Source organism: Lissotriton vulgaris, chromosome 11, assembly GCF_964263255.1.
Source record: "Lissotriton vulgaris chromosome 11, aLisVul1.2, whole genome shotgun sequence".
NCBI classification, from domain to species: Eukaryota; Metazoa; Chordata; class Amphibia; order Caudata; family Salamandridae; genus Lissotriton; species Lissotriton vulgaris.
In genome coordinates, this window is record NC_141699.1 from 152,805,408 (window position 1) to 152,833,296 (window position 27,889).

A 27,889-nucleotide genomic window follows, 5' to 3' on the forward strand; every position below is an offset into this window, starting at 1 on the left:
AAGGTGGATGCTGTACATACACGAGTACTCATTGTAAACAGTGCAGTAAATGCACGTGTTTTCCAAAAAGTACAGACCAATTCCAAGAGGTCATCTCCTAAGCAGCGCTTGCGAGCAGCGCTAGGCTCAACCTAAAAAAATGTAAACGAACACAACACTAGGGTGTCGCATGTGCAACAGACCTCTAAGTAGGGCACAATTTGATTCCCCTTCTCCATTAATTCAGCCAATCATCTAAACTCCATGGTTCTTGAGGGGAATAGAAAAAACAGGCGAGTGTTAGAAAAATAAATAAAGAACCAACAGCGTTTTATTTTTTAATGTCGGTCTTCCACATGAATATCACCAGTTTTATGTGAACTGAAACAAGGTCCTCTGTAAACAAAACCCCCCCAACCCCCAAAAAAAACGAAATGGTGACTCTGATAGGACAAAATAAAAAGTTCCTGGGCTACAAAAAAATCTGGTGAACCCCACAGGACGTAGGACAGCAGATCAGCGGAGGGATGCGCCTTCCAGAACAGTACATTAATGCAAATATCTCTCAGTTTCAAAGTTAACAGTTGGGCATGATTCCCAAAACATTCGGTAGTTTCCTTTCCTCCGGTTGCGCCTGTAGGAGGGTGCTTGATATCAGGAAATCAAAAACTCCAAAACGGACAACTGCTGACAGTGTAGAAGGCAGTCCCATTGTAGGAATGGCAGCCAATTTCCCTTTCTTCAGATCCCTTTTTCAAAGCTTCACAGATTAATGCATTATACACCAAGTTAAAAAGACCAAAAGACCCTGAAGGTAAAGTTGGTATTCAAAGCACACATGAACAGTTAGCTACAGTGTGGAAGTGGGGTGCATTGCTCGTACGAAATTCGTACAGTAGTTCACATTGTGGCCAGACACAAAATCTGCCAATGCAATAGCTTGTCAGTAAAGAATATATAGTAAATCCACAGATCCTCTGAAATGACATGGTATCGCCAAAAGAAAAATTCCAACTTTACTATGTCCGTCGCCAAGAAAACTTAAGGGTTCTTCAGTTTCTTTTTGTTTTTTTGAAGTTTGGTATGCACTACTTTTAGGGTTGTGAGGAAATTTCCAAGGAATAGTACAAAAAACGTGAGTGCCAGCACAAAAACCTGAAACAAAGAAAAAAAAATATTTCAGAAGCAGCACCTAAATCATTTATAAAACAATTTATGTTGTTGATTTTAGCCAACTCATACTTAATCAAATCTCAGAGACCCAGACAATTATCTTATATTAAAAGTACAGGCAGGGCTCTGAGAAGGCACAGGTTATTTTACTCCTACAACCCTAGGACCACCATGGGCACCCCCCATTGAGTCCCTAAAGGCTGAAACTCATCAATACTGGACTTCTTTGTATGAGATGAAGTTCACACATTACAGATCAAATATTACAAGAAAGCACAGTAATCTAGCATGTACACACCTGATGCACCACAAGATTATCTCCTAGACTTGCTCAAAATGGGCACACAATGAAGTGCATTGTCAAATTAGCAAAAACAACATTTGTTGAATTGAAAATTGTGCATTTACTGCAAGGAGATCTGGAGTATTACTGGGGCATGACTCGGTGGATCTGGAGGCAGCAATGAGAAGATAATGTGTTATATTCACTGCAAAGCACACATAGTGCACATGCCAATAAAGCCATTGTGATGTGATTTACGTGGAGATTAAATACCAAAAGCCCCTATAAACTAGGATTCCAAGTACCCCGTCGCCCACCACTATGCTGGAGCCTGACATCACGATTTGGTACACTCTTGGTTACAGACTTTGCTGTACTCTTAGTATCTGCAGCTAAACATGCGAGCTGCTGAGAAAAACAGAAAGGACAGGTTAAAGTGAAAAATTTATCTAAAGAATAAAAGGAAATATGGGCCTTAGAAACAAAGGAAGGACTTGTCAAAGAAGGATGGGCCAAACATAGAAAGTAATACAGGTTTGTACCAACTGGACAAAAATAAAGTAAGTTCGAGCCCAAAAAAACAAACAAAGTGAAGACAAGCCAATAAATAAAGATTGAGGAAAAGAAACAAAAGAAGGACAGGTTCAAGCATTTAGGATTGGCTTCAGAAAAAAAGGATGGGCCATGAAATAAAGGAACACCAGGCCAAAAGAAGGACACATTAAAGGTAGAATGGGCTAAGGAAAGGCAGAATGGGCTACAAGTAGGCAGAATGGGCCTAGGAAATGAAGGGTGGACTTACGAAAGCAAGGAAGGGCTAAAAATAGGAATAACAGGTTTAAACAAAAGAAATGGATAAAAAGGGGCTTCATTAAAGAGAAAAAAAAGAGAGGCTGAATAAACGAAGACAGCCCAGGGTAAAACGAAATGGATAAATGAAGAAAGTCAAATACATAAAGGTGAGAAGGAAGAGGTGAAGAAATAAGGGAAGAAGAAATGACACTATAGAAATAATGGTAAAAAGGGAAGAAATAATATGACACAAGAGATAAGGTGTCCTAATTGTGATAAAGGACAACCCTAGCAAAAGCTGCGGCAATGGCCTTTTAATTGTAAATTAACACATTTAAAATATTGAGTGCACCCACCAGACTTGTATAGCTACAAGATTCTTGGGTATGGCAGCCCCTTGATCCTAAATATGCATGAGCTACCTCCATATGATAATACCAGCCCAGGCCAAGATTGTTCATGCCGAACTTCACTGGGTACCATTCCCCTTGGCTCCTTCGCCAAGATGATGCGGTGCATTTTTACAAGGAAGCAGCAACGATGCAACATTCGATAATTTCCTGCCTGTCCTCTCTGTAAGAAGCCAGGAAGGAATGGCCGAAACCTGGATTTCTAACACTGGGAATTACCAACAGACCTCGAGCCTTTAGTCTATGTACGAAGACTGATACTAGCCGTGCTCCATCTGCACTTTGCTCATCTATATCCAGCTCATCAGACTGGGAGGGATTGCTACAAGTGCTAGCCTGCAGTTGATGTGAATGTTCTGCTTCGAAGCAAATTAAAATATACTTTTGTTTACTTCCAACTCCTAACCAATTCACTGCACTTTTTATTTTGATCACTGCTTAGTGTTTTAAATAGAAGCATTTATACAATAAGTTTGTTACCTACGCGCAATAAACACATTTCTATAAAATAGTACAAATAAAATGTTAAAATGCATTCTGACAATGTTTTAAAAAAAAAGGGGGAATGCAGCCATCCGATGATACATCCATGTGCTTCATCAGATACACAACACCTAAAGAAATAGCTAAAAAGTACATAGTTGGGGATCAGAAGGTCAGTTTTCTCCACCCAGTTTTTCAGGCTAAGCCTGTCCCCGTGCTTTGGCAACAGAAAATCAACTCATCATAACAATGTCAATGGAACCCGACCACACGCCCGCGCTGCCACAAACAAGGTAACAACAAACTCAGCACTAAGTTTAGTGCAGCTCCAGAAAGAGGTTTATCATCATCAAGACACATGGTCGCCATTAAGCCAAGTTGGTCTCTAGTACAGGATTTTCGTGAGAAAACAAAAATATTCCAAGGTGACAGCATCTGAAAAATACTGGTTTTGTCACATGTAAGCAAAACAAATATTTACTGCCTCCCAAAGCACACTTCACCGTTGCATAATAGAGCTAAAATCTATATTTTCAGATTCACTAACGCTTTAATACATACCTGCATCAGTTAATTAAAATAAAATTATTTTTATTATACTAACTGTGGACGTGCTCGCCGCCACTTACAAAGGCACTGCATTTAAGCCATCCAGTTTAGTTCGGACACTGATAGCGACAATGATGATGAATACTTCTTCTAAACTCCAATTGCACCCAGAGGGTCTCGTAGTGTGAATCTTTTGCACTGAGATGGGAGAGCATCCGGGTAATAGGAGCAAGTGACCAGAGGTGGAGCACAATTAAGGAGGGAGCTCTCACCTGCCATTTTTCTAGTGGAGTGTCAGAGCTGAGGAACACCCCAGGGCTTCGGATCATGAGAACTCGCGTTGTAATTCATAAAGAAATGTGGCCGCTTCTTTACAACAGGTACAGGAGCTCTGCCATAACCAGTGTGCAATACACAGGCTCTTAGAATGAACGACCTGCATAGTCAGATTTCAATGTGCCAGTAAGTAGGAGGAGCCACATCCAAGAAGACCGGACTATGGTTAATAGTGATCTTGGCAAACGCAAAGAACTAGATCCTATTAAAGCTGTTACGGTGACATCTGGCTACCGTGGGCGAGCAGTTCCAGTGATGCCAGAAAGGAAGGAAAAGTCCTAAGGACCCAGATACCTTAAACAGCAGTAAAATGAACACAACAGCGCACACTAGCCCTCGTTGAAATGGTGGTATGCGAGAACCTACATTAAAGCCGCACAAGAACAACAATGGGACTTAGTGACCCATAGACGTTAAATGGACCCCTGGTTATTTAAATGTTACTGGTACTGAATGTTAAGCAGACTGCAGCACAATTAATATTCCAAAAGAATTTGGATTACAGTGGTATGTTGTTGTTGAACAAGTAAAAATATATTTTAACACATATTTAAAAATATAATTCATTGTGTATGTGAGGGTGGGCACTGGCTACCCAGAGAAGAGTTCCTGTTCAAGATCCAACAAATAATCCTAAATATTGACTGCTACCCAACAAATATACTTACCTTAAAAACCCCGATTTCCTTGTATAAAGCCATAGTCGAGGGCAACATCTAATTCATGGAGGATTGAGGAGGATCACAAAATGGCGCCACTTCACATGCCCTGTACATCTCAACCCCTAACCGGCTAAGGCAAATGGGAAATCCTGGGATCCAGAGGATATGGGCACACCCTTCAAATATAATCTGTACATTATCTATATATATTTTTTCCCTAAGTTTTATATAGCACGAACTTCACCCGAAATCAAGTACCAGAGCCCTTTACATAAGCACCAATTATGTTACATGCGGACACATTAATTCTTGTTGGTCGCGGGGAGATTAAGCGATTTGCCCAAAATCACAGGATGTTGAGCGTCATTGCCGAGACTCGAATCCGGGTCCCCAAATTTGAGGTCGACCGCCCTAGCCGTTATGTTACATCCTCTCCCCAAATATATATATATTACACCAGAAACATTTCTGGATAGGAAATAATCACAAACATTTTGTGTTTTTAGTTTCTGGATTATCATCAGTGATATAAGAGCTCTGAAAAAGTGGGCACTGATCACCGAAACTATTAATTCCTTAGCAGTGTCCTAGTGGTTGGTAAATAACAGAACTATACAGTTACTAGAGAAAAAAATAGAAATTTTAAGTTTCAGTGTTACTCGTTCATTCCACACAACAGGAAATTCTGTCCACCAAAGTAATTCATCAACATGAAAGCTACCCTTACCAACAAGAAAGCATGACAAATCCATCAGGAACACTATAATTCCTGTAACAATTCAAGTGCATGTACAGTAGGCCATATTAAATAAAGAAACTTCAGCTAGACATGTAGGAAAAGCGAAAAGCTCCTTAAGCTAGCGAACAGAGGGACAGCGGCAGTGCTTAATTTGTACAAATAATATAAGTGCTGCAGCTCAAAGTTTTTGGGAATCCACCACTGCCGCTGCTGAATGGTCTTGATTCTATCTCATGATTCTTTTCCCACCAACCTAGCTTTTTCTATCTCACTGTTGCATGTTCTTTTTCATCCCCACTTTCTTCCCGTTTTGCTATTTTCTCTTCCTCCTTCCAACACACTTTTTCACTTTGTTGAGCCAAATCAAAATCTGAAGATGAAAATAAGTTTTGATCCCCAACAAATGAGTGTCCGTGCCTGCCACGTGCACTAATTAAGCACTGGACAGTATCTAGTGCTACCTGTCTTCTTGGATGCTTTTGCTAGAGCACACCATGTCACCCTTGCGTGCCATCTGCAGATTGGGGCAGGGTTGTTGCCCATTCCCCGATTGCTGCAAACCTTAAGTAGAGAACATCAGAGATTTCCACAGATGTATTGCTGGGCCATTTAATAACTAGGACAAAGGGGCACTGGACAGAAACGGTGATGCAGACCTACACACAGAGAGCGACACAGACACTGGGACAGGTAGTGCCTCTTTCTGTGCCTCACTATCTGGTCCTCTGCCCTCAATATCTTTCGCAACACTAGAAAAAAGACGGACATAAGGGGCGAGTTGCCACTAGGACTAAGATGCACTGGCACGCAGACGAAGGCACCTCAAGAACCGAGATGCACCAACACTGAAAGGAAAAACAGACGGAGAAAACCCAGACATGCCTGAGAAATAAAAGGCGAAGACTTTAGTAACTGCTTGTGCCTTCCAGAGGCCAAGCTAACATCACGCCTAGTTGTATTGCAGGGTAGCATCCCAATGAATGAAGTACATATCAGACAGTACTCATGAAATGTAAATGCATATGCTACAGTACCTGCCATTCTTTGCACTCCTTATGCCTGGACAGTCCAAAAAGTGTGATGGCATTATACAGCTGCCAAAACTGTGGACAAAAGAAACAAAATACTGTTAGTTTGCTCAACTGAAGGGCAGAGAACACATGGACAATCTTGGTTACTGATAACTGTCCTCTTTTCTGGCAGGGAAGCGTAGTAGGGAAATGCACTGAATCCAATACCATGCAAGAGAATTTTAAAAGGATAATTAGATTCAAGATCTACTCAAACAAACTAGCATGTAAACAGAACAAGAACTTCTGATGTTTACTTGATGTGAAAATAGACAATATAAACAGACAATATAAACAAGGTTCAGATCTAGCCATTCAATAGCCTCAGGGAAATGAGATCAGCAGTGTAAAAATACAAGATCCCCTCACAATGAACAGTGTGCGGCACTTTGGACCAGCAGTGCCAAGAGCACAAAGGCCTTCTTATTAGAGAGGGCTGTATCCAATGACCACCACAAAAGAGCCGCAAAGCTAGCTAAGGCCGTGGGGACAAGCGACGGAAAGTCAGGCTGCAAATGGATTGCCAAAAGATTGGTCTTATGGTAACAAAACATTGCATTGAGCATTAAGATTTGTTTTGTGCCTGATCAGGTTTGTGCAAATTAGTTATTTGCGAAGAAATGCACTGCTAACCTGGAAGCCTTTTTTTAAGTTTTAGAGCACATAACAGAAAAAAGTACTATTGGCTTTGAAAGACTGCAAACTGAAGATACTGTTTAAACATACAAGGAAAATTAAAAAAATTGAAAAAGGATAAAAAACGAAAAGAAAAAAAAAGCATTTTTCAAAATAAAGAATCAGCTCTCCAGCCCTGGCGCTGAAGGGCACTTCTTTCTAGTTGACACTGTACATGTGATCAGGCCAAATGCGGTCACTAGTGCCCCAACCTGTATGCGACAGACCAATAAATGAAGATGGTTAACCAAGAGCCCTTTAATATATGTAAAGAGGTATGTATGTGTTTTTTCTTTATATATATTTTTTTATCTCATGAGTCTAGTCATACAACTAAAGCCAAACGTAACACATATTGGCAAAGCCAATAAGTCTTGCCTTTTGGATTTGCCAATTTATTTTTAGTTAAGATTCTGAACACCATGGTAAAAAAAAAAGCAACAGAGTAAATATGAATACATACGCGTGTGGAAGGGGTATTTTTATTTTAAATGTACCATTTCAAAATGGCAGACAAAATAAAATAGAAATAAAATAGGAAAAAAAGCAAAGCACATTATTTACAGAGGAGCAGCATGGCAGTATACATAAGATGCCAAAAATAAAAAAAGAAAAGGCACACCCGGGAGGGATGGGAAAGCACACCAGAGAAAACACATGCACAGTGCTAAAAGCAAAAGAAAAACGTATCTCTCTGAATGTAAGCAGCAGAAGGGTACAAGCCATACAGTCAAAAGGATGGCAAAACAAATAGGTAAAGCTGTAGGCAAGACCTAAAAAGGCTGCAGAGAATGAGGCTGCATTTTATTTTTTTATGAAGAGCTCTTAATAGCAAATGGCCTGCTGTTTATTAAACACGAACTTTCAGAACAGTGCAAACAAAACCAGAAGAACACTATTAAACTTAAAGGGGACAATGTGAACAGTGTCCTAACAAACGTGCCATGTAGTTACTTTAAATTGTAAAGGGTATCTACACCACTTAAATGTTTCATTTACAGAATGCCAGTGATTCCCAATTAACTAAATCAGGAGAGATGGTAGTCTCTTTCGGGGAAACCTTTCACCTACACCATCCAGTGCAAATCCTCCATTGTGAACAGTGCCCCTTCCTGTGTAGATGGCTTCTTGAGGTACATACTTACAAATTATATTAGTGAGCCTTGAAATCACCACTGCCAAAGAATCCGTTAAAGCAAGAATGAACTGTGCAGTGTCGAACTTACATGCCCAAAAAACAGGATAGGAAGAAGAAATGTGAGACCTCTCCACATCCAGGATTGAAATCCCTCTAAAAGAACAGAAATAATTAGATCATGTATTGATAGCCAAAAGCAATGACAGATAGGAAAATGCATAGTAAAGGATATATTATCATTAAACAAATTCAGAGTCTTGTCCAAAAGAACCCATCCATCCAGCAGACTTCACTGAACTAGATACCAGTGTAAAAGCAGAAAAGCGTAACCCCGCACTGGAATAGATGCCGGTTTCCCTCAACTTAAGAACTGATTGCCGAAGTCCTTGCCAATCCGGCAAATGAAAAGAAAAGTGTAGGCAAGAAATCAAATCAAGCCAGCATATTTTGGCAATCTCTTACCAGTCTCAAGCAGCCAAGTCATACATGATTGTATTCAACATATGGTTCACAACTGCTGCCCAAATGGGAATGCAGTGCAGACTGTGCCGCACAAAAAAAGTTATTTTTACTTAAACATATCCGCTATATACTTAAATTTCGAGGGTCTGGACTTCTTTGTTAAGTTCGACTTTAGCGTCTCTCTCATCAAGGTCTACAAAATGAGTTTCAAATGTACAATGAAATACATCATTATTATGATCAAAATTTGGGGCACATTCTGTTACACAAAAGAAGAATATACTTCTATTACACATGCATTTTCTAAGATATTCAATGATAACAGATCTATTAAAAAACGTATTTGCAAGGATCTTGAAAATGATGACCAAGTGAACTTAACCCATTAACTAAATATTTTAGATGACCAACGCCCACCTGTCACTCAAGCATTAATAGAACCAGAAGCTTTATTATTATTCCCCAAATTTTTACCTAAATACAATCATAGCCTCTTTTCCAGGCATACTGCTTTATAATTAACCCCTTCCATGCTGCCGTCGACCATTGGCCGATGGCAACACTACCTCACCAGTGCTGCCGTCGGCCAATGGCCGACGCGGCCCCGCCCGTTTTGCGGAAGTACCGCACTGCCGCGAAATCACGGCAGCTTGGAAGGGGTTAAGGATAACATGTGTGGAGCTCCTTTTTTCACAACCAGCAAGTAATGACTTTGGCATAATTTTGTCAGGAGATAACACGACCTGAATGCAGGGACATGGTCACTGCATTCCTATTTGGAACAAGCATTTGCAATGCAATAGGTCTCGCATTTGTGAGAGTTTGAGCTATAGGCATTGTAAATGACAATGCCTTTTACTTATGTGTTTACAAAACCTGCAAGCGGTCCGTAAACAACGCTTGCAAGTTTTGTAAACACGTAAATAAAAGGCATTGTCATTTAAAATGCCAACAACTTAAACGCTCACAAATGCGAGACCATAAGCAATCGCGGCACCTGCGCTTTAGCTTAGGATGTTGAAAGCTAAGGCTCGGTTGCCGAGATTGCTTTAAATGTAAAGAAATAGAAAAAAAATTCCATTTCTTTATTCTTGAGGCAATCACGGCACCCGTGCTTTAGCTTTGAACACCCTAAGCTAAAGCACAGTGCCGCATTTGCTTTAAAAGCAAACAAATAGAAAAAAAGTGTGCATTATTTTTCTATTTGTTTACTTTTAAAGCAATTGCAGCACCCGTGCTTTAGCTTAAGATGTTTAAAGCTAAAGCACGAGTGCCATCATTAAAATTAAATAAACAGAAAAAGAAAGGCATGCGGCCCCGTTCGGCCAGCATATAACGCTGGATAAATGGCTATAGAAAAAAGTGTTGAGGGAGAGTGTGTCCTGCCTCTGCTGCAGGCAGGACAAACCGGTGTAGGAAAATCGTGGTCAGAGGTTGTAAGTAAAGCCTACCGAGGAACAACATATGTAACAGGGTGTGTCCTCATGGGAGGTTACAAGAGGAGACAAGGCGGTATAAGGAGACTCCTGAGCCACCGTTTACAAAGTGCAGTGACAGGAGCCAATTAAAAAGATGGGTGGACAGTGGGCGGGGCTTCAAGTCCATACCTGAATACAGCAGGCTTCAAAGAGATAGAGCAAGCGCTGCTAGGCAAGACCTAAAAAAAGGCTAGTGTGCTTTTATAATCATACACCACACCAACAAATCATTCTACGTACACCTCAAAAAGCTTCCTAAAACTCTCATCACTGAACTTTACTTCTGTTCCAGAAAGGGCTGCCAAAAACTGTTCACACACTCCTATGGAATAAGGTATAATCGAACAGCCTTATCTGTTTCCGAAATCATGATTCAATTTACAGACGCTAGCCTCAAATCCTTCAATTTCCATTTCGGCAACATGCCCGACATGTGGAAATCTTCCACAAGTACAAGCCTCACAGACAAAGAGCTCAAAATCGTCTCCCTCTTCGGTCTCTAGCACCCATTTCCCACACCAGATGGAGACCTAGTCCCCTTATTTGAATCAGAGCCAATGTGATCTCCCTTCAGAATTCCATAGAAACAAAATTGAATATTCGTCCACTAGTCATGTTCCTTCCTCATACTGCAAAACAGTTCCAAAAAACTTAAAAGATAATAGAACTTGGAGAACCACGTCTATGCTTTTCAACAAGCATATCCTTAATTTGCTTAATCAATGAAAGGTCAAACATACGAAAAATTCTCTGCTGGAGGACTCGTCCATCCTCATTCCTATATAGGTGTAATAATCTGCACAAAAAAGGCTACTGGAGACCGTGCTGATCAACCTCTAACATCATGACTTGGTTTCCAGGTTGTTGGAATGGGGCGACACAAGAGCTCATGTTTTTCCAGACTTGAGCCTCATCACTCAGGGCTGTAGTCCATGTCTGCTCAAGGGCAGACAGTGGTTCACAGCTAAACTGCGAGTCAGGGATGCAATCAAGATGCACATCTTCAGTAATCTGGCGGCAGCAAAGAAACTTTAGGCCTGAAAGGGAGTTGATGCAACCCAAAAAAAGTGAAGTCCAACAGGGCTATCCAAGGTCTGGGAGTTGATCGAAAATATCTTCGCTGCATATGAACAAAAGGTTTATTTTGGAAGATCTTACTTCAGTGGTTTGATTGTATTTTATAGTTGATAAATGTTTAGTGACTGAAGTACTAGGTCGATACCGCCCATTTCCTTTCTCCCACCAGACCTGAAATTCAGGTCAAAGAACATAATACACATTTTGGTGCCTGAGCAGATTTCTTTGAAGAAATTATTGATGTGATGGGGAAGATTTGGCAATTGACTTTAAGCCCACAGTATGTTCAAAGCACATAATTGTGTTCTTTGTTCCTGCAAGTGGCATAATAGCAGAAAAAAGATTAAAAAATAAAGATCACATCTGCAAATAGCTGTTCGATCAAGATCGCAGATTTAATATTAGTGAAAACCTTTGGCACTTCCTATTGAAAACATGGATGGATGAATCCTTTGTGCCAGTTTTACATCTCAGCCCACTGGATTTCTATACTGCACCCTAGGACCAGAAGTTGCTAGTTTACAAAGACACTCAATGCAAGTTAAATGGTTAAAAAGCAGCTCTTTTCAAACTTTGCAGTGCCTGCCTGTATAACTGAAGACCACTGACGTAATTGCCATGACAAAGCACTTGATATACCATCCTTGATGGAACAATTAAACCTTCATAGTACAAGTGCTAAAATTAATCAGAACCCAGTTACAGTCTTCTAAAAATATTTCTCTGAGGGACTTACTGTGGGTGATCCCAATTGTCATTTATCACCAGCAACGAACCCTTCCAATTATAAAAAGCTCCCACACACAATATAGGGACAATGCTAGATCTATTATTAGATCAGATAAAATTGGGATAGATGGAACTGTTCTCAGCTGGATTTCCTAGTTATAAAATGAAAATTAGCTTTGCAGGAAATGCCCGAGGAAAGATTCTGTCTCCTAAAATATTCAATTTTGATACTAAATTCATGGACTCTCTTTACCCACTCCAACATTTAGAACCTGATGACACGCATATGTACCTGAAAGTCTCTTGCCCCCAAGACATCTCTCCTTTGGCTCAGGTTTCCAAGAACATTGAATCCTAAATCACTTTTCTCAACCTCTAAAACCAGGATTTATCCTTATTTCACTTTCTCCTATGCCACTTTGCTTCATTCAAACTTGAACCCAGCTCGCCGGAACAAAGAATAAAACTCAGGGAAGAAGGATAAAGGTGTCAGTTGACTAGAAAAAGATTGTGATGTACTTAGAAAATTCCAAAAAATTCAAAAAACGAATCACAAAATATTAGTATCTGGTCCATGAAACCAAAAAGGAAATATGAAATGACCAACAATCCAGCCACTTTAAAATTATCTTAAGGCTAACTGGAAAATAAACACACAACATGTGAATGCTGCAAACAGCTGAATCAGACGCCATGCTGCGCATACTATAGAATAGCATTACAGGTCTCAGACAATCACACAAGTTCCCAGGTGAGGACAACATGTAGTTTAAGACATTCTTAAAAGTTTGGAGAATTTTCTAGAATCAGGGTTGTAGGAAGCAACAATCTATCCACTACCTCAGAGATCAATATAATCCTTTTTGCACATCCCCAGAGAGTAGGAGAATACTCTGTGTGGAAGGGAATTAGTGTAATCACCTACATTTTCCATACAGCTTCATCCCATTTGCAGGTAACCACAGCACTTCATATTAAAGTGTAAATGTTTTCTGACGATGCTGTGCAGCATCAGCAAAAAAAGAATAAAATAAAGACAAAATGCCACATCATTATGTAGGCATGTACATGCTTGATGACTTATGCACAAGTGTCAATGTGAATACACATTCATAAGGAATGACGCAGGTGCTTTTTTTAAATATTAATTTAATTTATCACGTAATCAATCATCGTATTTATATAGCGCACTACTTACCCAGAGGGTCTCAAGGCGCTGGGGGGGGGGGGGTCTGCTACTGCTCGAACAACCAGGTCTAGAGTTGCTTCCTGAAGGCGAGGTGGTCCTGGGTCAGGCGGAGGTGGGTGGGGAGGGAGTTCCATGTCTTGGCGGCGAGGTAGGAGAAGGACCGTTCCCCTGTGGTGGCTCTGCGGATGCGGGGGACGGCGGCGTGGGCGTGGCTGGTCGAACGAAGCTGGCGTTTGGGAGCGTAGAAGTTGAGGCGGCTGTTGAGGTATCCCGGGCCTTGGCTGTGTAGGGCTTTGTGTGCGTGGGTGAGGAGACGGAAGGTGATTCTCTTGTTGACCGGGAGCCAATGCAGATCTCTCAGGTGTCCGGAGATGTGGCTGCGACGGGGGATGTCCAGGATGAGTCGTGCTGAGGCGTTCTGGATCCGCTGGAGTCTCTTCTGGAGTTTGGCGGTGGTTCCGGCGTAGAGGGTGTTGCCGTAGTCCAGGCGGCTGGTGACGAGGGCCTGGGTGATCGTCTTCCTGGTCTCGGTGGGGATCCACCGGAAGATCTTACGTAGCATGCGCAGGATATTGAAGCACGACGAGGAGACGGCGTTGACTTGTCTGGTCATGGAGAGGGAGGAGTCCAGGATGAAGCCCAGGTTGCGTGCGTGGTCTGTTGGTTTGGGTGCGCTGCCTAGGGCGGGTGGCCACCAGGAGGAGTCCCAGGCGGAGGGTGAGGATCCCAGGATGAGGACTTCCGTCTTGTCCGAGTTCAGTTTCAGGCGGCTGTTCTTCATCCATTCAGCTACCTCTTTCATCCCTTCGTGAAGGTTGGCTCTGGCGGGGTCGTTGGTAAGGGAGAGGTTCAGCTGGGTGTCGTCGGCGTAGGAGATGTTGAGGTTGTGCTGGCGTGCGATGTCTGCGAGGGGGGTCATGTAGATGTTGAAGAGGGTTGGACTGAGCGAGGAGCCTTGAGGGACGCCGCAGATGACTTTGGTGGCTTCAGATCTGAACGGGGGGAGGCGGACTCTCTGTGTTCTTCCGGCGAGGAAGGAGATGATCCACTCCAGTGCCTTCTCCTGGACTCCGACATTGCTGAGGCGTTGTACTAGGGTACGATGGCAGACAGTGTCGAAGGCCGCGGAGAGGTCGAGGAGGATGAGGGCCGCTGTTTCTCCGTTGTCGAGCAGCGCTCGGATGTCATCGGTGACTGCGATCAGGGCGGTCTCGGTGCTGTGGTTGGCCCGGAAGCCAGACTGCGAGGGGTCGAGGGATCCGTTCGTCACGAGGAAGGCGGCCAGCTGCTTGTTGACGGTCTTCTCGATGACTTTTGCAGGAAACGGGAGCAGCGAGATGGGGCGGTAGTTCTTGAGGTCGGTGGGGTCAGCCGATGGCTTCTTGAGTAGAGCGCTGGGTTCGGCGTGCTTCCAGCTCTCCGGGAAGGTAGCGGTGTCGAAGGAGGTGTTGATGATGTCCCGCAGGTGGGGTGCGATGATAGCGTCGGCCTTGTTGAAGACGTGGTGAGGGCAGGGGTCGGTCGGAGATCCGGAGTGGATGGAGTTCATTGTGCGGACGGTGTCTTCGGTGCTGATCGGTGCTGATCGGAGTCCAGGCGCGGAGGGTGGTGGTGGGGGGCGGTGGTTCGGTCGTGGTGCTCGTCGGTTGAGTGCTGAAGCTGTTGTGTATGTCTGCGATCTTGTTGTGGAAGTAGGAGGCGAGGGAGTTGCAGAGGTCTTGCGAAGGGGTGATGTCGTTGTTTCCGGCGTTGGGGTTGGAGAGCTCTTTGACGATGTTGAAGAGTTCTTTGCTGTTGTGTGCGTTGTTGTCCAGTCGTTCCTTGAATGCAGTTTTCTTGGTTCCAAGATGGCAGACACCGCTTAGATCGACAAATAAAAAAAGTTACATTATATTTGTGTGAAAGTGCTTTTAGCAATGTGGAGCAGCCTGGCCGAAAATGACAGCCAAATGACACTACAAATAAATTAACTGCATTAAGTGAAAGACTAAGGGTTACCGAACAAACAGAGGAAGGGGAGAGCACAAAAGATTTTTGGAAAGCAAGACCAGCCCAGCAGCAAAGAGCGACTGTTGGGCTCACAAAAAATAAATACATTAAATAAACGAAAACATTTTATTTTAGAGACGTAGAGAGCAAGGGTTGTAGAGAAGGGTGATTCTGCGGGTGGGTGATTCTGCGGGTGGGTGAAGGGGGCGAAACAGCAGGGTGGTTGGGGGCGGGCTATGGGGGAGTAACAGAGCTGTGCCTGGTGGCTGTGAATAAGAACTAAAAGGGCAGTGGGTATTGGCGAGAGAGCAGCAGATGAGAGAGAGCTAGAAAACCCACGCACTTTAATGGAGTGCTTAATGAAAAAGGAAAAAATTAGCTCCCTAAAATTTGAACAGTGTGATGATACTAGCCAATCAAAAGGAAGGTAAAGAGACTATGCTCCAAGGAAAAGAAAACAACAAGAGGAGGAAGGTAAGCCACCGAAAAATAAGTAAACAACTGAGTGAAAGCAAAGGCTACCAATTGTAAGCAATGGGCGGGGTCTAAGCCCACTACGTTTTTTTGTAGCTCAGAAGTTGAGAGAGCAAACATCGATCGCTAGATAGTGGGCCAATGAAGGAGGTTAAGGAGCGCCTTGACATGAGAAAGAAGGGAGAGCTTTTCATTATTAGCAAGATGTTAAGGGAGAAGGAAACATATATGAATTCTGTAGAAGGAAAGCCATCTATGGTGTGAGGAGGGAACATGCAGACTGGTTTGTTACCCATTCTCCATTTTGCACTGGAGCACGTCATCATCAGACATTACCGCAAAGCTATACACTTCAACTTTTCCAAAAAGGAATGTTGAATTTAGCTACCATCTCCTTTCCAACTGATGTAACATGTCAGAGAACAAGCACAATGACCAGCCATAAGCTTATCTGTATTAAAGAAACCAGCCTTTCTTCTTCCAGCTAATTACATGAACCAATATATGAAAAGATGATTACTGAAGTCATTGTATCCGATTATTCAAGTCCTGTGCAGAGAAACAATTACTGGCTGCATCCCAACCCAATTCAATTCTCTGCTACTCTTTAGTAGATCAAAACTACAGCTACAAAAATACTACTTGGCTCACAGACATCCAATCCTGGGTGTTTGCTTTTCAATGGGATTGCTGAATTTTTATTTCCTCTATTCTTATCACCGATATTCGCCCATCAATCCCCAATATTCACCCAGGCCGCATCCTTGTAGACAGGGAACCAGAGCAAAAGGAGAAAACAAATGTAACGGGCTGCGCTTACCGACTGTAAGGTCCAGATGGTTTCTTTCACCTAATGCACGTAATCTGTAGAGGCAGCCACTCTGGTAATAATATTGTAGGAACTGTACACAACCTGAAAGATTTATTAGACCATGTGAGAAGCTGCGCTTTGGCCCCAGTACTCAAGAGCTAACGCTTTAACAAATTATAAAAAGAACCCATTTTCAAAATAATCAGTCCATGAAAAAGGGTTTAGTATTTAAGGTAAAACTCAACAGCACAAATAACTATAGATTCAAAGTAAAATCTTGTGGTAAAAAGGTTAAGGAATAGATAAATCGAAAAGGGTGGTAATGTACTCACTCTGATAAATTGAAAACGCCAAAAACTGATTGCGAAACATTTGGTACATTAGTCCATTTGGCCTGCGAGAAACGAGAAACAAAAAAAAAACATAGAACATGGTTTATTTCTCCTAAAGCAAAATGACCATCTATTCAACATGAATAAACAAAACATGCATGCCATGTCTCAATATGAAGGATGGGTCCTTTTTACTAGCCGTACTGAAGAATTCCACAGAGGATGAGTAGGACTTCTATCACACACAATAAAAGCAGACTTAGTACTTGACCCAACGACATAAAACATCGATAACCGAAAGAGATGAGATTTGCAAACAGAACAGATATTACTGTGGTAATATTCTAAAGTGACGCTAACCAATAAAGCCTTTCAGTTAAGAATGTACCAAATGGATAAAGTATCACTTTCCCTAGCGAGTAGAGACACAGCGGAAGAGAGTTCAACTATCTGTCTCGGTGGAGTGAGACAGAGGGGGAAGATCTTCTATCAGCAACAAAGACTTTTTGGCTAATGCACCTGTATCCTATGAACAAAGTCTGAGTTTTGTGTCCGTACATACTCCGAAAACAATGTCATTTAGCCTCACTTTTATATCTGATGGTGGGGGGGTGGAGAGGGTTTAAGATTAAGAAAACCGTTTCAGCTGTATTAGGACCCTGCCTTGAGAATTGTATTAACCTCTTCGACGCTCATGACGAGCTGAGCTCGTCATGAGCCACGGCGCTCCGGTGCTCATGACAAGCTCAGCTCGTCATGGCCAGTGGAACGCTCAGGTGCGGGGAGAATTCCCCCGCTGTGCTGAACCTTCCACGGAGCCAATGCACCTGTGACGAGCTGAGCTCGTCAAGAGCACAGGAGCACTGTAGCTCACGACGAGCTCAGCTAGTCATGAGCATGGGGGCGCTGTGCGCGCCCCCTCCCCCCCAGTACAGCGGGGGAATAACCCCCGCAGCGAAGGGGTTAAACAGGTTACCATCAAGGAGGCAGCCCTACATTGTTCAGAAACGTTATGTCAAAACGTGAATGAGTTGAATAGTCCACTTGTGATTACTGTCTGAGGGCGGTGGGGTTGTTGGAGGAAAGGGCAGACACTTGGGGCCTCATTAGGATGGAGTATTTTCCGCATCCTCCGGGCCGGCGGAAGCCACCGCCGGCCCGGAGGATGCGGAAAATCCTCTGCGGACCCACCAAAGACCCACCGCCACATTAGGATGGCTGGTGGGTCCTGGTTTCAGTCCGCTGCTTTTCCGCCGTGGTTGGCTTAGAACCGCGGTGGAAAAGCACTAATATGGTGAAGGTGTCTCTCAGACACCGTCAGCCAGATTAGGATGGGCTCTGAAACATGCTTTTCCGCGGTGGCCTTTCCGCCGTGGAAAAGCATGTGTAACTTCACTGCGGGGGCCCGTTGCGGGCCCCCTAGGTGAAGGGGGGTGGGGGGTGCACATGGGGGGTACCTATGGTACCCCCCTGCATTTGTATGCAGAAAGCGGCAGGCACCGCGCGGTGCCTGCCACTTTCTACATACAAATGCAATGCGTGCATTTTTAACATTGCTGAGGGTGCAGCTTGAAGCCGCACCCGCCGCAATGTTAAAAATAGAGGATGTGACCGCCAGGGTGGCGGTCACATCCTAATTGCACAGGAGGGAACTCCGCAGCCCATGCGGAGGTTCCCTCCTCCTCTATGGTGGCGGACGGACTCCGGTCCGTCCGCCATCATAATGTGCCCCTTGATGTGGGGTGGAATAATCCACTAAAGAACTGATGAAATATGCTGGACTGGGGTCAGGTCATTGAAAAAAAACACAATGGTTGCTTTGGGGCTATTTATAAACAACTTTTGTTATTAGGGTACCCAAGAATAGTATGCCAAGACAGTTGCATTCGTTAGTTATTTCAACCAAAAATTAAACAGATACTATAAAACACAACTCAGAAAAAAACTTTGTTTAGTTAAACTACAATTTATCAGTATATTGTAATCAACAGTAAGAATATTGATTCAGCAATTAAAAATATCAAAAAAGGAATTGAATTATGGTGAGGGGTGAAGGTGTGCGATGTGTCAGAAGGGCCCGGGCCGTGGAATTTGTGTGGTGCAATGTGTGTATTGTACAGTTGTGGCATTATGTTGTGTTATCAAAAATAATAAAATGTGTTTATTAGGTAGGCAAAAAGCCTTGAGAGGGACGCTGCATTCATTAAATCCGAGACAAGAACGGGACGTCACCTTAACCTAAGAAAGTCTCTTCAGAATGATAAAGCACTGGCACTTTATATAACATCGTTGGGTTGAACTTCTATGTTTTTATTCTTTTTATACACTTGTTTTTAATACATGCATGATTTTATGGTATGAATGCAGAAACTCGTGTGTATAGCTTTTAGATAACTGTTTTTATGCTCTGTGGTACAACATGAAGTGTAAAAACACTGTGTAAGCACAATCTTCAGTCCAATTATCTATCAAAGAATTATTACCACCGAATTACTGGCTTTTATTCACTGTATAAATGCTGCACAATGCTTGTATGAAAAATGTTATCAAAATAAGAAATTGAATTGGAAAAAAAAACATGAACATGTGACGGCGCTGTGCTCAAGTGTTAAACATGAAAAAATTAAACACACAAGGCATAAGTTTTGTCAGCATCATGTAATAGCATTTAGAGTAGCATCCATAGTAACAGGAAAGAAAGTATATAGTCTTTAGGTGCCAAAGTTAAGGTGCTTAGGTAAGCAGAATACACGCCAAAATGGCCGCTTGCCTACCATGGCTTTTAAGGCAGTAGACCAATTAATTTATTTAATTGAAGAAGTGGAGCAGTCATGAATCAAAAGAACTACTGAAATGAATGCTGAAGAAGACAGGTTCAATGGCTACAATCTATGTGTACCCATATAAATAAAGTTATTTATAGATGGCCCAAACTCTGGAAGAATCATTGCTTTATCGAATGTCTATAGGATTACTGATGTTGCTAGAGATATTGGGTTTCCCGTGTATACTTGGCTCCTCTACTAAAAGCTTGGTTCCAGGGGGCAAGACAACTCTCACTAACAGATTTCACTGCAATGATCTTGCATCCTGCAGTCAAGCAAGAGATCAGCAGAGGCTCTGGGCGGGTGATGGAGCGGCACACACGGCTGAGCCCCGTCTGCATGGGAATTAGCCACTTACCTAATGGCATCGAAGACAAAATAGGGTGTTCATGGGAAGCAGCAATAAGGGGAATGTCGTAGTAAAAGGATATGAAAATATGTTTATAACCTAGCTGTACAGGTAGAGATTGCAAAACCGGAGTCACTTACCATGTCAACATCACGCCAGAAAGAAATGTCGAAACATAATGATGAGACACCCACCAGCCTTTAATTCTATGGAACAGAAACAGAAGCGTCAAAAAGGTGCATTAGATATTGATAATGGCAAGGTTTTCTTCACAAGCTTTCCAAGGCTTGATGTAAAAGTCAACCGGTCGCACTCCCCCAATTGGCGAGCAAAGCCTCAAGTTTGCAAACACCACTCTCACAGGCTGTTGGCTCATGCAAGAATAACCTATGGGCTATAAGGTATCCCTAGATAAGATGAAATACCACTGCTGAGCAATTTGACCAGTAGCAAAATCAACCTGCATTATTAGGAACACATCCACCCCAAGTGCTCTCCTGCTGACAATGTAGCCTAGGCATGCAGATTAGGCACCTTAAATGGTATTCATTTTATCGACCATGAAGTGATGGCAGGCCAAGTGGACCTACCAGGAAGCAAACATACGACCATTTGTTCAAACACCATGATCCAGAATCCACATGCATGTAACGTGTCCAGAGCACAATATTGCTAGTCACATTTTCTGTTACAATTTTTTGAAGCACCAGTTCCTGCACGCGCCTCAAACTGAAAGTAACTGAGAAAAGTGAAGCAGGATTATTTTAAATTTGGGATGGATGCACCTTATTATCTTTAGACTTTTGTAAGTGTTTCGGTCCTGATGCAGAAAGTTACTACTTGTGTAACGATATATCTGTAAGAGACATTAGTTAGTGACAGATTCCTTACCTTAGAATATCACCAGGTGTCAGACTGGATCTGGAATTTTTTTCGTCAGCAGTACCCCTGCGCGTCAGAAAAATTGGCATCGTGCGGCTTCACGTCCGTCGCTGGCGTCTTATGCGCTGAGATGACGTCACAGACTACTTAGGCGCCACTCATGCGCGCTGATGTCCGTTCTGTACACAACTTTCCGCGCCAGGAACACAGAGCCATGCAAGAAACGGACCACTGGTGCCACGAAACTAGGGCCCTGAAAGGGATGACCTTAACCCTAGAAATCAGTTCGCAGAACGGGTAGGATGGGTGGGGTGGTAAGGAATCTATCGATAACTAATGTCTCTTACAGATATATTGTTACACAAGTAGTAACTTGTGCATCTGAAAGACACGTTAGTGATAGATTCCCAACCTCAGAATAGATACCCCAGCGTTACCAACCCCGGTGGTGGGTCTGCAAACAAGTTTACACCAGAAAGTCACGGAGAACAGAACGGCCAAAGAAGCCGTCTCTCCGGACTTGACTCTCAAGGCAGTAATGCTTGGTAAACGTGTGCAGCAAGGCCCACCTAGCTGCCTGACAAATGTCCTGCAAGGGAATGCCGTGTACGAAGGCATTAGTGGCTGCCGTTGCCCCGGTAGAATGGACATGCGGCCCCACAGGAGGCGCCTTCTTAGCCAACGAGTAACATGGTTTGATGCACAGAACGACCAACGGAGAGATGGTTCGATGGTACACGGCCCAACCATTTTTGTCACCCACGTAGCCAACAAAAAGTTGGTCATCCATCCGGAACTCTTGTGTGCGCTTCAGATAGAACGAGAGCGCACGTTTTGGGTCCAGGCGGTGGAGCCTCTCTTACTCTTTTGAAGGATGCGGAGGCGGGAAGAAGGTGAGCAAAGTGATGGTCTGCCTTATATGGAAGGGCGTGACAACCTTTGGCAAGAAAGAAGGACGGGTTCTTAAAACCACCTTGTCCGGAGGAACAGAAAGGAAAGGAGGTTTAGAAAAAAGAGCCTTGAGCTCACTCACTCTTCTGGCAGAGGTGATAGCTACCAGGAAAGCCGTCTTTGGAGTGAGAAGACTTAAGGGGCAGTTATGAAATGGCTCAAAGGGAGCGCACATCATATAAGTCAAGACAAGATTTAAGTCCCATTGAGGCATTATGAAAGGCACAGGAGGAAACGTGTGCGTAATGCCTTTGAGGAAACAATTTACAAACCGGGGACTTAAAAAGAGATGGCTGATCTGGAAGCCGTAGAAAGGCGGAGATGGTCGAAAGATAACTTTTGATAGTGTCCAGAGCAGAGCCCTGCTGGGCCAAAGAGAGGAGGAACAGAAGGTCTTCGGAAAGAGGGGCAGAAAGGGGATCCACAGCTTTCGCTGTGCACCATGCCAGAAACTTGTTCCACCTGCAGGCATATACTGTCTTAGTGGAGGGATGCCTGCCTGCCAGAATGACATCACAGACTTCTGGAGGAAGAGCGAAAGCTGTCAACTGCCACCGCTCAATCTCCACGCATGGAGGTGGAGGCTGAACAGGTTCGGGTAGAGGACTGTCTCCTGCTGCTGCGACAGAAGATCCTCCCGAAGAGGCAGTCGGATTGGGGGATCTATTGCCATGCTCAGTAGCTCGGGATACCAGTATATTTGTGCCCAATCCGGAGCCACAAGGATGACTTGGGCCCGGTCGCGCCGAATCTTCAGCACTCTGGCAGAAGTAGTATAGGTGGAAAGGAGTACAACAGACCGCAGCCCTACTCGCGACAAAAAGTGTCGCTGAGCGAGTGCTGCCTTGGAAATTCCAATGCACAGAACTGATGACATTGTGCGTTCTCTTCGGTGACGAATAGATCTAACCAAGGCTCTCCCCAATGCAGAAAGAGACCTAGCGCCACGTCCGAGTTCAGACGCCATTCATGATCCATCATGCACCGGGGCTGAGTTAGTCCGCCTTGGCATTCAGAGTACCTGCCAGGTATTGAACCACCAAGGTAATGGCTTGCTGCTCGGGAGGATAAACCCGAAACTGCGTCAAATCCAAAACAGCTCCGATGAAGGGAAGCTTCTGAGAGGGACTCAGGTGTGACTTCGGCACGTTGATGGAGAACCCCAGCAAATGCAGGTCGGCGTAGTCTGGAGGTGGGAGACGACTGCCTGGGGCGAGCCCGCCCTCAACAGCCAGTCGTCAAGATAGGGGAAGACTGAAACCCCTGATCTGCGCAAATGAGCTGAGACCACCCCCAGTCTCCCGGGTCGAGGGCAGCCAAGGCTAGTGCCAACATCTTGAACTTCCCCTCCCGGAGAAAGCATTTGATGTTCCTGGGGTACAAGATGGGGCGCAGGCCCCCTTTCTCCTTCATGGGGACCAGAAAGTAGTGGGAATAACAATCACGTCCTACTTCTGACCCAGGAACGCGCTCGATGGCCCCCTTGGCCAAGAGGGCCGTGACTTCCTTTTGGAGAAGCGCAGTGATCCCCCGACATGCGGTGGAACTGAGGTGGCATGGTTAGGGGGCATACTCGAAGGGGAGGGAGTAGCCCCTTTGGTGATTTGCAGCACCCACCTGTCCGAAGTGACAGAACGCCAGTGCAGAAGGTGATGGTGAATCCTGCCGCCCAAGGGCATGGGGTGCACCCCAAAGCTCGGACTAGGAAGGCTTAGAGGCGGATGCTGCAGGAGCGGAAGTAGACTGTCCCACATGCTGGCCCCTTGTCCCTCTGTGGCGGGAACCACATCTGCGCTGAGATTGGTTCTGCGCAGGCTTCTGGCTGAACGAACGTGTCGGTGCGCCCCTTCCATGGCCACGAAAGGAACGAAAAGCAGACGTGGCCGGGCGCGTGGTGGAGAGACCCAAGGGCTTGGCCGTAGCCCGGGAGTCCTTAACACCTTGGCTGCTAGGGAGATTATCCTGCTGTGCTGGGCCCCTATGTAAATGGGTGTGGTTGTGACAGAACCATTCTGTCATCAGCACAGCCCAACCGTGACAGATGACGGAATGGCTCTGTCACAAGCATCGAAGGGGTTAAAATGCTCCAGCGCAATATCTGCCTTATTGCCAAACAGGCGGGTACCATCAAAAGGCATGTCCAGAAGGAAACTCTGAACATCCCCTGAGAACCCTGTGGATCGTAACCAGGCATGACGATGGAGGGCCACTGTGGTGGAAATTGTCCTGTCCAGTGAGTCCGCGGTGTCCAGTCCACACCGGATGGAGAACTTTGTGGTATCTTTCCCCTCAGCCACAGCCTGGGAAAGCACCGCCCGAACTTCCTCCGGACACTGAGGCACGACTGCGCCACAGTGTCCCACACAGCGTGAGAGTAACGGCCCAAGAGACATGCAGTGTCACCGACCGCAGCCCCAAGCTTCTTGCCAAACTGTACCAGATTTTTAGATTCCTTATCCGGCGGGGCAGTAGGGAATGCGCTTTGGAGAGTGGAGGCTTGGATGACCAGACTCGCCAGGGTTGGGTGAGTCGTTAAAAAGACAGGGTCACCCAGTGCGGGGCGATGACGCCTGGCCACGTTCGTATCCACAGCTGGTCTAGACCAGGTGCCCATTAACACATCAGTTAACGCCTCATTGAACGGTAGCAGAGGCTCCCTAGAGCTTGTCACCGGCTGAAGGACTATAGTGAGAAGGTTAGTTTTGAGAGTCACCATAGGCAGAGCAAGGTCAAGGGCCTCAGCTGCTCTACGGAGCACCACAGTGTATGTGGTGCCCTCCGCCATGGCTACATCAGGAGGAGAAAGAAAACCAGGCTCAGAGGAGAGGTCAAGGCCACCTGCATCCTCCGACTCTTCCGCCCTCTCCTGCTCAGACTCGCACTGCCGTGCAAGAGGGTCCTCGGACCCCTCCCAGTCGTCCCCCTCCTCCACAGCCTGTGGCACAGGCTGCAGCGGCAAGGGAGGGACAGGGGAATATCAATGATCCAACGGCGCCGGGAACGGCGCGGATCCGAATCCATGTCCCAATTAGGGTCCCAACCTGGAACAAAATTGTCTGCAAACCCGGGCAAGGGCGGAGGTGGGACGAACGGACCCATTGCGGCGCCGGGAATGGAGCTGCGGAGGCGCCGGGGACAGAGCCACCGGCGAAGGACCTCTCGGCGCCGGTAGCGGAGCCGGCGGCAAGGGAGGCCCCTCAGGTGGGATCGCAGGGCCCGAAGGCACGCCGGCAGGAGTCAGAGGCCTGAAAAGGCAGTCCATGGCAGCAAGAAAACCTTGCACCTGGGCCGGAGTCGCCAACAGACCCGGATAAGGTGGGTAGGCCGCTGGACTCACAGGCTCCAACTGAGCCGCGGGAGAGGTACCTCCGGCCCCCTCGTCTGGAGACCGACGGGGGGACATCTGAGACCGTAAACACTTCTTCCACTTCTTCTTATGACGTTTCTTACCTGATTCCGATTGTGAGGACTTTGACCCTGAGGAGCGATGAAGATGGCTCCGTGGTCGGTCCCTCAATTTACCCCTGGACCTCAAACGACGCGGAGACGACTGCCGGACCTCCAGCACTTTACGGGACCGCTCCCGCAAAGCCTTCGGAGCCATGGCCAGACAGTTGGAACATGACCGGAGTCATGGTCACGCTTCAGACAGTAGAGACAGATGCCATGGGGTCGGCTACGGACATCGTACAGCGACAGGCCCCGCAGGATTTAAACCCAGGCATCCCTAGGTGGCACCAGAAGTAAAAGACTCAAAAGAGAAGCAGAGACAAAAGTGACTAGGGTACGTGCTCTAACCGGATCTGGGCTTGCTAGCGCGAAAAGAAAAAAAAAGAACTGACCTCAGAGAGCATGGGTGGTGCCTAAATAGTCTCCGCGACATCATCTCGGCCCATACGACGCCAGGGATGGACGCGGAGACGCACAACGCCATCTTCTGACGCGCAGGGGTACTACTGACAAAAAACTTTCCGGATCCAGTCTGACACCTGGGGATATTCTAAGGTAAGGAATCTATCACTAACGTGTCTCTTTCAGATCTTTATATTACAATCTCTTCAGTTTGTTTGCATGGCAACTGGTTTGCGACCTGACCTTTCCTGTTGCACTGGTAATGTTGTACTTGCATGCAGCAGTGCAAAATACTCCTGCATAGTCGTAAAAACTCCAGCCTAATTAATATGTATGAGGCAGGAGCCTCTGGGATTTCTTGTCAATATCTGAATGGAGCAATGGAGTATGATGGACAGCAACCTTTTTCCCCGTATAGCTTTCAGTAAAGCTGATACGCCCCTTAATATATGAATTTGGAGCCTTCCTGGTGTACTACGACAATACGCCGCCATGATGTGCAGTAGTGGGACACCAGCCCTCTCTTAGTCAGGTCAGTTTTCTTTACTGCACGGCATTGGCTTGTGAGTTATTTTCTAATGTCCATAGAAAATCATGGAGGTCGACAGCCCAGAAACGTACCTATTTGTTAGTGAGTAATTCACCATGAATACCAGTGCCACAGAGTTGTCCTGTTTAATCAATAAGTGATGATGGTCTTTGAATACCTTGTAGGACAACATTGATTGGTCCCTTGCCATAGAGGATATTATTTGCCCCCTTTTTTTGATGACATGGTATGCCTCATTCTCTAAGCAAATTAGGCTAAGTGTTAAAACGTATGTACATTGATAGTCTGTGTCTACCACCTTATGGATACACCACTCATCACACCTTTCTTTTAAATAGGGTGCAGCAATTCCTTTTGTACTGATGAAGCCTTGATCCTAAACCCTCTTTAAGTGAGTCAAAACGTTGACATCTAAATACTTTAATGTTTGATTAATTACAATGATGAATGGCCACAAACATTGAGTTAATGCTTGCCAATGTACATTTAGTTATCATCAATGTATACCAAGCTTTTGTTTGTTTCCCGGACTGTCTTTTGTCCTATGGCCGCTTCACAAGCACTGCACTGTTATAACTCGCCATTAGGGACACACTCCTGTGATTCATGATATTGTGTTTAAAAAAATCGACCCAGTCTATTCATAATATTGGTGTGTACTTGTTTTCATCTTGTAATTAAGATGTGTACAATTTTCTTCACATCCCATTGATTAGGTCCACGTAGGACAATTTTGTTTTACCCTATTATTGAGTTACAATGTGTTGTATATTTGCTTCCAACAGAATCAGGATATCTTTAATATAACACAAGCCCAGATTCTGAAGATTACCGAGTGTACCAAGTGCATTTAAGTATGCGTTGTGTGAAGGACCTTGAATAGGAATGCAGATCTCTATGGCGACTGTTTGTCCGTGCCAGTTGTATGCGTAGGGGTGAGCACAGGAGAAGCTATACCTTGGGTACAAATTCAACTTTGTGAATGCTTTACCACTCCCTTTAAGGTCTTGTTAACAGATAAATGGCATGCAACCAAAATTAAGCTTTCAAACCACTGATACATTGCACCCCGACTCGCAGTGGAGAGAGGCACGGCCATTAAAAGCCACTATGGATTTGCAATTCAGTATGGATTGCAAGGTGTACTGTGGCAGCCAACAAGACTGCTGACCCAAAAAGTACCGTTTGTACACCACAACACACAAATTGGTGTTCACTAATCTTAGAAGTTTGCAAATCCTAGAATTTACAACATAAAAAAAGTTTTATACGTCAGGCCCTTAGTTTCAATTTGCAGGAAGATTTTGGGACGCACAGGAGTGTGGTCAGAGACCAGTATGAATGATTTGATCCCATCGCACCAGGTACTTGATACCGGACCCCCCTTCCCTACCGCTTAGCTCAGCGTTTGCCTCACTCTGTCAATAATTAGAGGGCAAAATCCAGAGGTTATGCATTCGATATGCTGTATAGCACAGTGGTGGCAGCAGTGTAGCAGATTGTCAAAGGATTGGATTTACAGCTCCAATAGGGCAAAATTTGCAGCTTAAGTGAATATGCATTTCAAGCACTTTGCTCTAGATTTCTACCATTAGTTTCTGAAGATTATCTTAAGCCCCAGAAAGGAGCACATGCAACAGCTGCTGTAAC

At 44.8% G+C, this 27,889-nt stretch overlaps 1 protein-coding gene across 2 annotated transcripts in view; it reads right to left on the reverse strand.

The window, feature by feature from the left end:
- Positions 1-292: 292 nt before the first annotated feature.
- Positions 293-27,889, reverse strand: part of TMEM120B (transmembrane protein 120B) — a 119,859-nt gene continuing 92,262 nt past the window's right edge. For both annotated transcript variants that reach the window (XM_086942991.1, XM_086942990.1), the window contains 6 exons: positions 20,145-20,210; positions 16,831-16,892; positions 16,508-16,600; positions 8,378-8,442; positions 6,441-6,509; positions 293-1,134 (listed from right to left, as the gene is read on the reverse strand). In XM_086942991.1, coding sequence (XP_086799117.1) covers positions 1,021-1,134; positions 6,441-6,509; positions 8,378-8,442; positions 16,508-16,600; positions 16,831-16,892; positions 20,145-20,210 — 469 coding nt within the window. In that variant the 3' untranslated portion in view covers positions 293-1,020. The remainder of the gene's footprint in view (positions 1,135-6,440; positions 6,510-8,377; positions 8,443-16,507; positions 16,601-16,830; positions 16,893-20,144; positions 20,211-27,889) is intronic.